This window comes from Ranitomeya imitator, chromosome 5 (assembly GCF_032444005.1).
Source record: "Ranitomeya imitator isolate aRanImi1 chromosome 5, aRanImi1.pri, whole genome shotgun sequence".
In the NCBI taxonomy this organism is placed as follows: Eukaryota; Metazoa; Chordata; class Amphibia; order Anura; family Dendrobatidae; genus Ranitomeya; species Ranitomeya imitator.
In genome coordinates, this window is record NC_091286.1 from 412,448,981 (window position 1) to 412,463,356 (window position 14,376).

A 14,376-nucleotide genomic window follows, 5' to 3' on the forward strand; every position below is an offset into this window, starting at 1 on the left:
CGGCGAAAACTTTCTAGAAAAAAACGCGCATGGCTTCATCACTGAACCATCGGAGCTTCTCTGTGACAAAACCGCCCCCGCTCCAATCTCGGAAGCATCAACCTCAACCTGAAAAGGGAGCGAAACATCTGGCTGACGCAACACAGGAGCAGAAGAAAACCGGCGCTTAAGTTCCTGAAAGGCCTCCACAGCCGCAGGAGACCAATTAGCAACATCAGCACCCTTCTTAGTCAAATCCGTCAAAGGCTTAACAACACTAGAAAAATTAGTTATAAAACGACGATAGAAATTAGGCCTCCACAGCCGCAGTATGAAAACAGTTTCAGCAAAATGAGGCCCGCTAAAGCTAGATAGCAGAGGATACAAAAGTGAACTGCGCGGTCAGCGAAAAACCCTTCAAAAAACCATCCTGAAATTACTTGAACTCATGTGCCAACTCATGGCACATGAGGAGCAATTTCAGCCCACCAGAGCAACCAGCAGCAAAGAATCACATATCTGCAGGCTGGACTAAAAACCAAATAAAGCAAAACACCAAAACAGGAAAATCCAAACTTAGCTTGACCAGAAGGTTCAAGGAGCAGGGAGCAGAGGTAACAAGACACACTGGATACATTGATAACCGGCGAGGAAATGCCAGCAAAGCCAGGTTAAATAGGAAACTCCCATATCCTGATGGAACAGGTGGAACCCAGAGACCCAGGAAAGACAAGTCACCCAGTACCATCAGTAACCACCAGAGGGAGCCCAAAAACAGAACTCACAACAGGATGCGGCAGGGATGTCCACTATCCCCCATTATATTTGCATTATGCATGGAGCCTTTGGCAGAGAAAATCCGTGTTAGCTCTGATATTTCAGGTTTGATGGTTGGCCCGGCTGCTCATAAGATTGGTCTTTACGCGGATGACGTTATCATAACCTGTGTGGATCTGGAGCGGTCGTTCTCGGCCGTCATGGCTGAGCTAGAGGAGTTTGCGGCAGCATCCTATTACAAACTGAACGCATCCAAATCTTTGGTATTCCCTGTCGCGGTCCCTTTGGTCGTCAGAACTGAATTAGAGACTAAGTTTCCCTTTCGTTGGAGTGATCAGGGTATCCCTTTTCTTGGTATAAAGCTTACATGTTCTCAACATATTATAGAGGTGAATTATTCTGCTCTATCCAGGGAGATTAAGACTGAGTTAGACTCCTTGCATATGTTCATGACATCCTGGGTGGCCAGAATCAACATTTTCAAAATGAAAATTCTCCCAAAGATATTATATTATTTTAGATGTCTCCCTTTGAGGGTTCCAAGCAAAATTATAACAAACCTTCAACGCTTAACAAATAGATACATATGGGCCCACAAAACTCCTAGAGTGGCTAAATCCCTTATGTACTACCCTTATGATTTGGGGGGAATGGGATTACCAAACTTGATGGCGTACTATAAGGCTTCGGTGGTGGCAGGGTTGCGGGACTGGTGGCAGCTTGATAAGGATCATAGATGGTTGCAAATTGAAAATTTCTATGCAACTAGAGGTTCCACCCGATTCATGTTAGCGGTTGAAGCTTTGGGGCCACGGAGAGGTAGGCTCCCTCTACCGACCATGTCTACTGCACTGCATTTTTGGAGACTGATGGTCCCGACCCTTATTAAAATTCCATTAACTGAAGTGTCACTGAAGGCGCTAGAATTACATATTCCATATTTAGATTTACAGCCATGGATACGGGCTGTTGTAAAATAACTTCATCAGCTGCTTGATGACACAATGATTAAACCGTTTGATCGCCTAGTTGCGAAACACCCTGATATTCGGCATAGATTTTATCAGTTTTTACAATTAAGACATCTTATACACACTACACAACTGTCGTCTTTTTTTTAATAACAACTTAGTTCGTACAGTAAATGGTCTTTTCTTGGTGCCTGGTCCTAGTACTCGCAATGTATCTATTTTGTATAGAGCCCTGAATGATGCTGACTCAGAGGTTAAGTTGAAATTCATGTGTCAGTGGGAGGATGACTTGCAGGTCACCCTAGCGCCTGATGGGTGGCGGGATGCGGTGTTAGAGGTTCGGAGAGTATCCTCCTGTGTAAACCATCTGGAGCAATTGAAAAAAGTCCACTTACGCTGGTACTACTACCCAGTTAAAGTTGCCCATTTTGGCCCTCAATGCTCCCCATTGTGCTGGAGAGGCTGCGGTATGTTGGGGACGCTTAACCATATGTGGTGGTCGTGTCCGAAATTACTGAATCTTTGGGTTAGTTTGGAGGAAGTGATAGCGGAGGCGACTGGGATTCGGATGGCCCTGCGACCTAGTATGGTTTTATTGCATATTGGTTTGGATGAGATCCCACATGAACTGAGAGGTGTGTTCTCACATTTGTTTATAGCCACTAGACTGGCAATAGCTTCCAAGTGGAGAGTGACTAGCGCACCGACCATACAATCTGTGATTGATAGGATGAACCTTCATTGCCAATACGAATGGGCACTGGTGTTATCTGCGTCATCAAAAACAAAAAAGTCTCAGATCTGGAAGCCGTGGCTTGATAGCCGGTTTTCCTTTATCCCTTCGTGAAGAGGAATGTGCTGTGGTGATCCGGGATCTGATATCTCGGCCCGTGACAAATTCTTGCTCTGTGCCTGGCTGTTTAGTTTATATGGAGCTTTGACTTTCAGGAACCGGTATTTTGGTAGATTAGTTAATGTTTAGACCTTCGATCTAAATATTCTACAGTTGCATACCTATGTGTACCTACCCCCTTCCCCCTCTTGCGTTGGATTGTCTGTTTTCTTATTGTATTATTATTCTACTCTGCTCTGTTTGCAGAATTGTTGTGTTTATCTGTTTAATCTGAAATTTTTTTTTTAATAAATATGATTCAGTAAAAAAAAAAAAATAAATTTCTGCGAAGCACATGTGGTGTTAACATGCTCACTGCACCCCTAGATGAATTCACTGAGAGGTGTCGTTTGTAAAAAGACCTGACTTATGGGGGTTTCTGCTGCTCTGGCACCTTAAATGGTCTGCCAGTGTGGCATGCCACCCTCAAACCATTTCAGCAAAATTTTTACTCCAATATGGTGCTTCTTCCCTTCAGAGCTTTGCACTGTGCCTTAAAAATAGTTTTCATCCACATATGGAGTATTGACGTACTTAGAAGAAATTGCACAAAAAAGTAAGGTGCATTCTCTGCTGTTGGACATTTTTGTGGGAAATTTTATTTTTTTTATTTTTACCACTTTACTTTATAAACTTCTGTGAGGCATCTAGGGTTCAAAGTGCTCATAACATATCTAGATTAATTCCTTGAGGGATCTAGTTTCCAAAATTGGTTAACTTGTGGAGAATTTCCACTGTTTAGGCACATCAGGGTGTCTCCAAATGCGACATGGCATCCGCTCTTGATTCCAGCCAAATTTACTTTCCAAAAGTCAAATGACACTTCTTCCCTTCTGAGCCCTTGCCATGCGCCCAAACAGTAGTTTTCCCCCATACACGGAGTATCATTGCACTCAGGAGAAATTGTGCAACAAATTTTGGGGTCCATTTTTATCTTGTTATCCTTGTAAAAATAAAATAAATTGAGGCTGAAAGAACATTTTTGTGGGAAAATTAGATTTTTTATTTTCACAGCTCTAGGTTATAAATTTCTGTGAATCACCTGTGTGTTCAATGTGCTCATCACACATCTAGATATGTTCCTTGAAGAGTCTAGTTTCCAAAATGGGGTCACTTTTTCCCACTGTTTAGGCACATTAGAGCTCTCCAAACACAAAATGGCGTCTGCTAATGATTCCCGCCAATTTTAATCTCCAAAAGTCAATTGAAGCTCCTTCCCTTCTAAGCCCTGCCATGCCCTCAAACAGTAATTTCCCCCCAAATATGAGGTATCCGTCGTACTCATGAGAAATTGTGCAAAAAATTTTGGGGTCCATTTTTTCCTGTTACATTTGAAAATAAAAAAAATTGGGGCTAAGAGAACATTTTTGTGGGAAAAATGTGATTTTTTATTTTTATTTTCATGACTCTACATTATAAACTTCTGTGAAGCACCTGGAGATTGAAGATACTCACCACACATCTAGATACATTCCTTGAGGGGTCTAGTTTCCAAAATGGGGTCATTTGTGAGAAGTTTCCAATGTTTCGGCACATCAGACACTCGCTAAATGTGACACATTTTGGGGGCTTTTTTTCATATTACCCCTGTGAAATAAAAAATTAGGGTTAAAAAATATTTTTGTGGGAAGGATGCAATTTTTCTGTTTTCATGGTTCTATGTTATAAACTTCTGTCAAGCACCTGGGGGTTCAAGGTGCTAACCACACATCTAGATACATTCATAGAGTCACTTGTGGGAGGTTTCCACTATTTGGGCACATCAGGGGCTCTCCAAACGAGATATGACGTCTTCTCTCGATTTAAGCAATTTTTGCGTTCAAAAAGTCAAACGGTACTCCTTCTCTTCCTAGCCCTGTTGTTTGCTTAAAGGGAACCTGTCAGCAGGATTTTGCACAGTAACCTACACACAGTGTCAGGTTGGCACCGTTATACTGATTAAAATTATACCTTGATTGATGAAATCTGTTTTGTGATTGTTGTTTAATCTTTATTTTCAGTTTTGAGCTAATGATTTGCTCGTACTTTGAGGCGGGCCTTCATGTGGTGCCCTGATTAGGTATTCATAATGCATCCTGCTAACAGGTCACTGATCCCTCAGTGACCTGCCCCCTAGTTTACATAATGAATATATGAACATACTGCAAAAACAAACAAAAAACTCTTGACGCATTCTAGAGTTATTACCTCATAAAATTACATTGGTTAGATTTTAAAAATATGCCTGGGGTTAACATGTATTGTTGTAATCGCAGAGACCCAAAAAATGAAAATAACATGACACTTACTGTAAACCTAACAGTGAATGGTGTTTAAAACAGTAAACAAAATATTAAATTTAAATTTTTGTGTTCTAATTACCATGTAAAAAATGGTTAAAAAAAATTTCACCAAATTATTTTTTAGAGTGTATCAGTTGTACGAAAGTAACACAAAATAATCTATTGAAATTTGAAATTGCCATAATAGTGCTAACACACATAATATAGTTTACAGTTTATTCGTGCAGCTTAGCGAATAGTGTAAAATTTAAAATGCAAAAGAAGGTCAGAATTGCTGATTGCTTATTTTCCTTCCCATACAGAATTAATAAAAGTTTGTTAGTAAGTTATATGTACCCCAAAATTATACAACTGACAAAGAACTCATTGTTATGGATCTGCAACACAGGACTAAGGTAGAAAACTGACCCTGCACTATGACTAGGCTGAAACCCTACGATGGAGTGGGCGACCCATTCCTTGCGAATAGACCCACCGACGATCCTAGGTTAATTTCAAGCAAAGACCTATAGATAAGGGGAAGTGGTACCCTAAAAGAACTAAGGACTGGGTACAAAAATGGGTCACCTCCTAGTAGAAAACACAGAGAAGGCTGCAGAAACCAATAGAAAACAGAAACTAAGGCTAGCAGAACCAAAGGTACCAGCACTGCACAAATAACACACACACAGAAAACAAGCAAAGCACCAAGCTAGAGCTCAAGCAGATTAACACTGTTGTCCAGCAAGGACTGGGAGGCAGGTGCTGGTTAATACAGAGTGATACAAACACCTGACCCAAGACAAATCCAGCACCAGAGGAAAAAGACCAGCAGCCAGAACACCACAAGAAAATGATGGATAGTAACAAACTAAACAGATCACTGGGTACTCCTACTTTGAAGTGTCTCTTTTCTGATCTCCTTAATGCATATAAAAATAACATCAAATCATGGTGGGAGGTACAATCCTTAGAAAATTATATTAAAAACAAGATTATACCATATGGGCTAAGGATACATCTTGTACCAGCCCCTAGGTGTGTTTCTCCAACATTATTGAAAAGGTGGGAAGAAGAGTCTATTTCATCATCTGTGAGATTTATGCAAATTTTGGTGGATGAGGAGAAAAAGACATTTGAGAAAACTGCTACGACACTCAAAGACCTCATTGAAAAAACTCTTAAATTTAAGACTGACCCTGAATTTGCAACTAGGGAAGAAACCCTTAAGAGAGCTGTGGAGAGGTTCCACTTAGAGATTAAAGATAGAAAACATAGACGTTTCCTTTAGGATATTTCTTAATTTAAGGACAAACGGGCCTACCCTTCTTTACAAGTGACTCAAATACCGAATACTGAAATATCTTCTTCAGATATGGAGTCCTCGGATGTGGACTCCGCCTGAAGATTTTTTTTACCTAGACAACATATAAGGACTAGGGGACGTGGCAAACAAGGTTGTAAATGGCAGGCCCGTGGTACAGAAAGGGGATTTCCCTCTGCTTCCTCATCATCCTCTTTTTTAGAGGATCGATGGAGTCTTCCTTACTATTTAAGGAATCGAACTTCCACCAACCAGCAAAAATAAAGGCAGTGGCAGATAATAATCAGATAATTAACCTCTTCTCTTATGATTTGACATCTATAGAGAGAAGGGTGCTTTCTTTAGGCCTCACTTTTGTCCGACTACAAGATTTGACCCATTTAATTGGATTAACAATCTCAATCTGTTCACTAGGAAATTGAAATGGAGGCGTTTTTTCCAGAAAAATAATTTGCAGAAATATCAACAGCTGGGAATCTCCTATGATGACCTAGCTGATCTAGAGACTCTCACAGACTTGGCTGTAGAAGGGTCTAGGGATATTGGTGAGGGCCCCTTTTCAGAACTGAAACCCACTAGTAAAAAGATGCCACCTCCAAACGATTATGGCAGTATTGAGATTTTCCTAAAATTGGTGACGAAGGAGATTAATGGGATAACTCCAGGTTTTGAGTCAACATATCCAAATCTGTCCATCATGGAGAGGAGGGCACTAGATGCTCTCAAGAATAACAACTCTATTGTCATTAAGCCTTCTGACAAAGGCGGTAATATCGTTATAATGGACAATAAGAAATATGTGGATATTTGCTTGTCTATCCTGTCTGACAATTGTTTCTATGAGGTCCTTAGGCATGATCCAATGAAGGATTATATGCAGAAACTTTCAGTAATTCTTACAGTGGCTCTACAACAGAGGCTCATTTAAAAAAATGAATTTGATTTTCTTTTACCCAAATTTCCAACTATAGCAATGTTTTATGCACTACCAAAGGTGCACAAGGGCACCAGCCCTCTTAGAGGACATCCTATCGTCTCGGGTGTGGATGCTCTTGCCCAAAATTGTAGTATCTATTTGGATAAACTGTTGCGTCCGTTTGTGTTGGCCCTGCCTTCTTATATCAGGGATACTAGTGATCTCCTCACAAAATTGGAGGGTATCATGATAGACCTTGTTACTATTATTGCCTCAATAGATGTTGAGGCTTTGTATAGTAGTATCCGACATCAGGATGGCCTGAGAGCTGTGAGTTTCTATCTGGGAGGGAGAGGTGTCCACCTTGGGCCACACAATAAATTCTTAATTGAACTCTTGGATTTTGTTCTGCAGCAGAATTTTTTTATCTTCATTGATAAATTCTACCACCAGCTCAGGGGCACAGCAATGGGGAGCCATTGTGCCCCCACATATGCTAATCTGCTCCTGGGCTGGTGGGAGGACTCGTTTGTATTCCGGGACGAGGATGAGGTGTGGGGCCCCAGGATTTTCTGGGGCCGCTACATAGACGACATTCTTGTCCTTTGGAAAAGAGATGTTGAATCCTTTATGGTGTTTATGCAGTACCTTAATAGCAACATCGAGGGTATGGCATATACCTATGAGATAGGGGTGGACAAAATTACCTTTTTGGATGTCCTCATCTCCAGAGGAAAGATGGCCTATTGAATTCCACCATCTTTCGGAAACCTTCGGCTACGAATAGCCTGTTAAGATGGGAAAGCCATCATCCGTGTCCATTGAAGAGAGGTTTTCCTAAAGGACAGTTCTTCAGATTACAGAGGAACTGTTCCAGTTTGGGAGATTTTGAAGCTAAATCTTTGAATCTAAAATATTGCTTCAAGGATGATATTATTGATTCCGCTTATCACGCTGCATATAATACTAATCGAGTCTCATTGTTGATACCCAAAAGGAACACTGATATGGAACCGATCACACGCCTTATAGGCACATACGATGATCAATCAGGAAGGATCTATCAGATTTTGAAAAAACACCGGCAGATTCTGAGGTCAGATCCGGATATCCATGACAGCATATCTCCACATCCTTCCGTCACCTATAGAAGGGGAGGTCAATAAGAGACATGGTTGTGCACAGCTATTTTGTTTCTCCAAAAAAACGAGTACATGGCTGGAGAATAGATCTCTTGGGACATTTAAATGTGGGCATTGTTCATTTTGTAAACAATTACAACCGTCAAAAACATTTAAAAGTGCAACAACAGGAAGAACTTTTCAGATGAGACATTTGCAAATTGTAGAATGATGGGGGTTGTGTATCTCTGCACCTGTACATGTCCAAAAGATTACGTGGGAAAAACTAAACACGAATTTCGCGTACGTATCGGTGAACATCTAGGGGACGTTAGACATGGCAGAGATACCCCCTTGGCGCGACATGTGAATGAGATACATTGAGGGGACCTTAATTCGATATGTTTTGTGGTTGTAGAGGTTATACCCCCTCAGTAAGATTAGGAGATTGGGATAAAAGGATTACACAACGGGAAACGAGATGGATTTATCTGATGAGGTCAGTGAGCCCTTTGAGCCTCAATGAACAGATGTCCTTTATGAGCCTTCATCTAAAAAACACTTATCATCCTATAATCATTATGTCTGCCCAGCATATTGGTACTTGGCTAAAATTATTATATATAGTGTTGTTATTATTTGTGTCATTTTTATTCCTTTTTTGTTTTTTGTCCATATTTTATGGACTGATTATTATTTTTTAAATTTTTGTTTTTGTTTTGGAGGGTTCTCTTATCTACATTATGAATGCTATACCCCATGTCTCCACCATACACTACGGTTTTTACATCGTTTTGCCCAGATGGTATACATTTACATATATTTGGACCCTATTAGGTATTTCTTAGGGCAAAAGAACAGATTTTGTTTTTTTGTTTTGTTGGTTCTTCTAATTTTTTCTATTTTTTTCTTCAATTTTGCTTGTTTTTTTCTTTCTTTCTCTGGGCAATGGGTGTATTGGGACACATTTTTATGACGATAGGGACTGATTAGGGTTAGCAGGGCAAGTCGCCGCCGAGTGGGGGCGCCTACCGCTGAAACTTAGGGTGCCAACCTCCACAGTCAGGCAGGGACCAGTATTAGGGGATCGACAGGGTCTGATAGTCTACATTTAAATTGCTGACCTTCCCTGTGGTAACCTATGTGTATTAATGTCTTCAAATTTGGAATAATTGTTTTTAACATAATGGAATAAAAGTTATATTTTAAGGATCCTTGTTCTTTTTGGTTCTTGCAACTTCCAACGTTAACCTTTGCAGACACCGAGCAAGATCTTGAATGCTGTTCATATTGAAAACTGACCCTGCACTATGACTAGGCTGAAACCCTACGATAGAGTGGGTGACCCATTCCTTGCGAATAGACCCACCGACGATCCTAGGATAATCTCAAGCGAAGACCTATAGATAAGGGGAAGGGGTTCCCCAAAAGAACTAAGGACTGGGTATAAAAATGGGTCACCTCCTAATAGAAAACATAGAGAAGGCTGCAGAAACCAATAGAAAACAGAAACTAAGGCTAGCAGAACCAGAGGTACTAGCACTGCACAAATAACACACACAGGACACAAAGCAAAGCACAAAGCTAGAGCTCAAGCAAATTAAAACTGTTGTCCAGCAAGGACTGGGAGGCATGTGCTGGTTAATAAAGAGTGAAACAAACACCTGACCCAAGACAAACCCAGCACCAGAGGAAAAAGACCGGCAGCATGAACTCCACAAGAAAAAGACGGATAGTCACAAACTAAACAGATTCTAACACTCACCCTCCCAAAATATAAAAAATTTTTCATGTCATGTCAATTAGTTAATATTTATGTTACTATTGTTTCACGGGGCTACCGCAATAGAGGAGCCAGAAGACAGCAGCACCTGATTGCTCCTACTCCTGCGCTGGAAAGAAGAACTTATCCTTCTTTTTAAATCGAGTCTATTTCTTTTGGCAGAACAGGGGTTAATCGGCCATGTTGGAAACGTTGAGAGTATGAGCTCTCAGCTGAGCTCGGTTAGCCACTCCCAACCCCTTTATAATCTGGGTTCTGATTCAAACCCATGTCAGAGCTAGCTTATGCTGCATGGCTTGGTGGAAAGGTGTTTACATCATGAGGAGTTTTAGAGGAGTTATCTGTGACTGTTGCGTGGTTTGTAAGCGTGATAATTCCCTTTCCTCCTCATCAAGTTCGAGGACCATCTCCCAATGAAGAGTCAGCTACAGAATTTGTATATAATTGATGTATTTGTCAACTAAAGTGTAAAAACGTACGAAATGTTGATAATGGTACTTCTGTAACCATAGAAACATCTGACTAAAATATCTAAAAACACTAAAGTAGCAAACTGCGTGATACCAAAATTTTTGTCAGTCTCAAAATTTCCGGCCACGACTGTTCAGGGTTGATACCAATACTGTGTATATACTACAGATGCAATGACCTAGAGGTTAAAAAGCTGTTCTTTATATGTAATATATGGAGAGCAGTACTATATATACAGTAGTAATAGAGAACAGCTGAGTACATGTAGTCCAATCACAGAACATTATGTTATATGCAGTACACAAAGAGAGCAGTATAATACATGGAGTACAGGCAGACCAGCACAGTACTTGTAGTATAGATAAAAAGCCGTACAGCACATATAGTACTACACTGTACTGTCTATAGGCACTTAAGTAGTACTACACCTGCTATTTGTCTTTATTGTCCCCTGTGTTGTGATCTAATGATTCATAGGCATTTTCACAATAGAATGCACACACTTGTCTTGGTCTTTTCAGCCAATCATAAGTCACAGATTGTCACTGTCATTCATATTTTAAGTAAGGTGAACATGAGTTATAATTGACCAGAAAAAGCCATTGTAAGTTGAAAATATTGCAACCTGGGGCCATGATAACTTTAGGAACCACTGTCCATTAATGGGATGTGTACTACTACTTTCAATTACTGTAAAAACTGTGTTGTGTGAGAGGGAATTAATAAGCAATTGATGCATGCATATATTTTTTATCACCTGTATCTACATAGACTTAGTCCAAACTTTATTTTACGTTTCTAGGGAAAGCACCAAGTTTCGCTTTGGATGGCATGCCATTTACCAGTCTTCTATATGGCAATGGTCCTGGTTACAAAGTTGTTGATGGCGTAAGAGAGAATATTACCACTATTGACATTGGTAAGGGCACAAATATGATATACATATCAATAAATCATTAAGTGATTTAGCTTTACAATGTTTTTATTGACAATGGATAATATCTGCATACTCTGATCATATTTTCTATTGAATCTCACAGAAGGAAATTACATTCAGCAGTCTGCTGTCCAGCTTCCATCAGAGACGCATGGAGGAGAGGATGTGGCCATCATGGCTAAAGGACCCCTCGCTCATCTCTTCCATGGGATTCATGAGCAGAGTTACATTGCCCATGTTATGGCCTACGCAGCCTGCTTAGAACCCTATACAGACTGTCCTCCATTAAATTCAGGTTTCCTCATCTCCTCATCTATCATGCTGGTATGGACCTCTGTATGGGCTGGTCTAATTTGGTGACAAGAGGCCTAGTGGCCCATCCCTAAATATCACTATATACTAATTATTCTTAAAGGGTTGTTTGTGTTTAAAGAGATTAGTATATTTCTTGATACTTTGGAATATTTTGGCTCCTCTATTGTTTCCTACCATATTAAATAGGCATGATTTATTTTTAAAGGCTGCTGGAGAGACACTGTGCACTAAGTAACAATGTTAATGATTACAGTGGTAATAAAAGTAAGAATCTCAGCTTGATCTCCTGTCATTGCTCTTGCAACTTGAAGGCACTTGTAGTTATTCACTTTATAATTGTAGTGCAAGATTTTTTATACATAAAACAATTTTTGTCAAACTTATGGCTTTTCTATTTATACTAGATGGTGGCCCGATTCTAACGCATTGGGTATTCTAGAATATGCATGTCCACGTAGTATATTGCACAGCCCACGTAGTATATTGCCCAGTCACATAGTATTTTGCCCAGTCACGTAGTATATTGCCCAGTCACGTAGTATATTGCCCAGTCACGTAGTATATTGCCCAGTCACGTAGTATATTGCCCAGTCACGTAGTATATTGCCCAGTCACGTAGTATATTGCCCAGTCATGTAGTATATTGCCCAGCGACGTAGTATATTGCCCAGCGACGTAGTATTCAGCACAGAGCCACGTAGTATATTGCCCAGTCACGTAGTATATTGCCCAGCGATGTAGTATATTGCCCAGTCACGTAGTATATTGCCCAGTCACGTAGTATATTGCCCAGTCACGTAGTATATTGCCCAGTCATGTAGTATATTGCCCAGCGACGTAGTATATTGCCCAGCGATGTAGTATATTGCCCAGTCACGTAGTATATTGCCCAGTCACGTAGTATATTGCCCAGCCACATAGTAAATTGCCCAGCCACATAGTATATTGCCCAGCCACGTAGTATATTGCCCAGCCACGTAGTATATTGCCCAGCCACGTAGTATATTGCCCAGCGATGTAGTATATTGCCCAGTCACGTAGTATATTGCCCAGTCACGTAGTATATTGCCCAGTCACGTAGTATATTGCCCAGTCACGTAGTATATTGCCCAGCGATGTAGTATATTGCCCAGTCACGTAGTATATTGCCCAGTCACGTAGTATATTGCCCAGTCACGTAGTATATTGCCCAGTCATGTAGTATATTGCCCAGCGACGTAGTATATTGCCCAGCGATGTAGTATATTGCCCAGTCACGTAGTATATTGCCCAGCCACGTAGTATATTGCCCAGCCACGTAGTATATTGCCCAGTCACGTAGTATATTGCCCAGTCACGTAGTATATTGCCCAGTCACGTAGTATATTGCCCAGTCACGTAGTATATTGCCCAGCGATGTAGTATATTGCCCAGTCACGTAGTATATTGCCCAGTCACGTAGTATATTGCCCAGTCACGTAGTATATTGCCCAGTCATGTAGTATATTGCCCAGCGACGTAGTATATTGCCCAGCGATGTAGTATATTGCCCAGTCACGTAGTATATTGCCCAGCCACGTAGTATATTGCCCAGCCACGTAGTATATTGCCCAGCCACGTAGTATATTGCCCAGCCACGTAGTATATTGCCCAGTCATGTAGTATATTGCCCAGCGACATAGTATATTGCCCAGCGACGTAGTATTCAGCACAGAGCCACATAGTATATTGCCCAGTCACGTAGTATATTGCCCAGCGATGTAGTATATTGCCCAGTCACGTAGTATATTGCCCAGTCACGTAGTATATTGCCCAGCCACGTAGTATATTGCCCAGCCACGTAGTATATTGCCCAGCCATGTAGTATATTGCCCAGCCACGCAGTATATTGCCCAGCCACGTAGTATATTGCCCAGTCATGTAGTATATTGCCCAGCGACGTGGTATATTGCCCAGTGACGTAGTATATTGCCCAGCAATGTAGTATATTGTCCAGCCACATAGTATATTTCCCAGTCATGTAGCATATTGCCCAGTGACGTAGTATATTGCTCAGTCACGTAGTATATTGCCCAGTCATGTAGTATATTGCCCAGCGACGTAGTATATTGCTCAGCCACGTAGTATATATTGCCCAGCCACGTAGTATATTGGCCAGCCACGTAGTATATTGCCCAGTCACGTAGTATATTGCCCAGCGACGTAGTATATTGCCCAGCCACGTAGTATATTGCCCAGCCACGTAGTATATATTGCCCAGCCACGTAGTATATTGCCCAGTCACGTAGTATATTGCCCAGTCACGTAGTATATTGCCCAGCCACGTAGTATATTGCCCAGCCACGTAGTATATTGCCCAGTCACGTAGTATATTGCCCAGTCACGTAGTACATTGCCCAGTCACGTAGTACATTGCCCAGTCACGTAGGGGTATAACACTGCCCTCGCAGTATTTAGCAGTGTGCACCATATCACTTTTAAAAAAAAGGAATTAAAATAAAAAATAGTTATATACTCACCCCTGGGATCCAGAGAAGCTGTGTGATGCGGCCGCCATCTTCCGTTCCCAAGATGCATTGTGAAATTACCCAGATGACTTAGCGGTCTCACGAGACCACCAAGTCTTCTGGGTAAGTTCGCAATGCATCTC

The 14,376-nt window shown here is 41.0% G+C and overlaps 1 protein-coding gene across 1 annotated transcript in view; it reads left to right on the forward strand.

Annotated features, from left to right (window-relative positions):
- LOC138638051 (alkaline phosphatase-like) overlaps positions 1-12,023 on the forward strand; it is a 170,395-nt gene extending 158,372 nt beyond the window's left edge. Inside the window, exons 10-11 of the mRNA XM_069727021.1 lie at positions 11,298-11,414; positions 11,536-12,023. Of these exons, the coding sequence (XP_069583122.1) occupies positions 11,298-11,414; positions 11,536-11,792 (374 nt within the window). The 3' untranslated portion in view covers positions 11,793-12,023. The remainder of the gene's footprint in view (positions 1-11,297; positions 11,415-11,535) is intronic.
- The last annotated feature ends 2,353 nt before the right edge of the window (positions 12,024-14,376 follow it).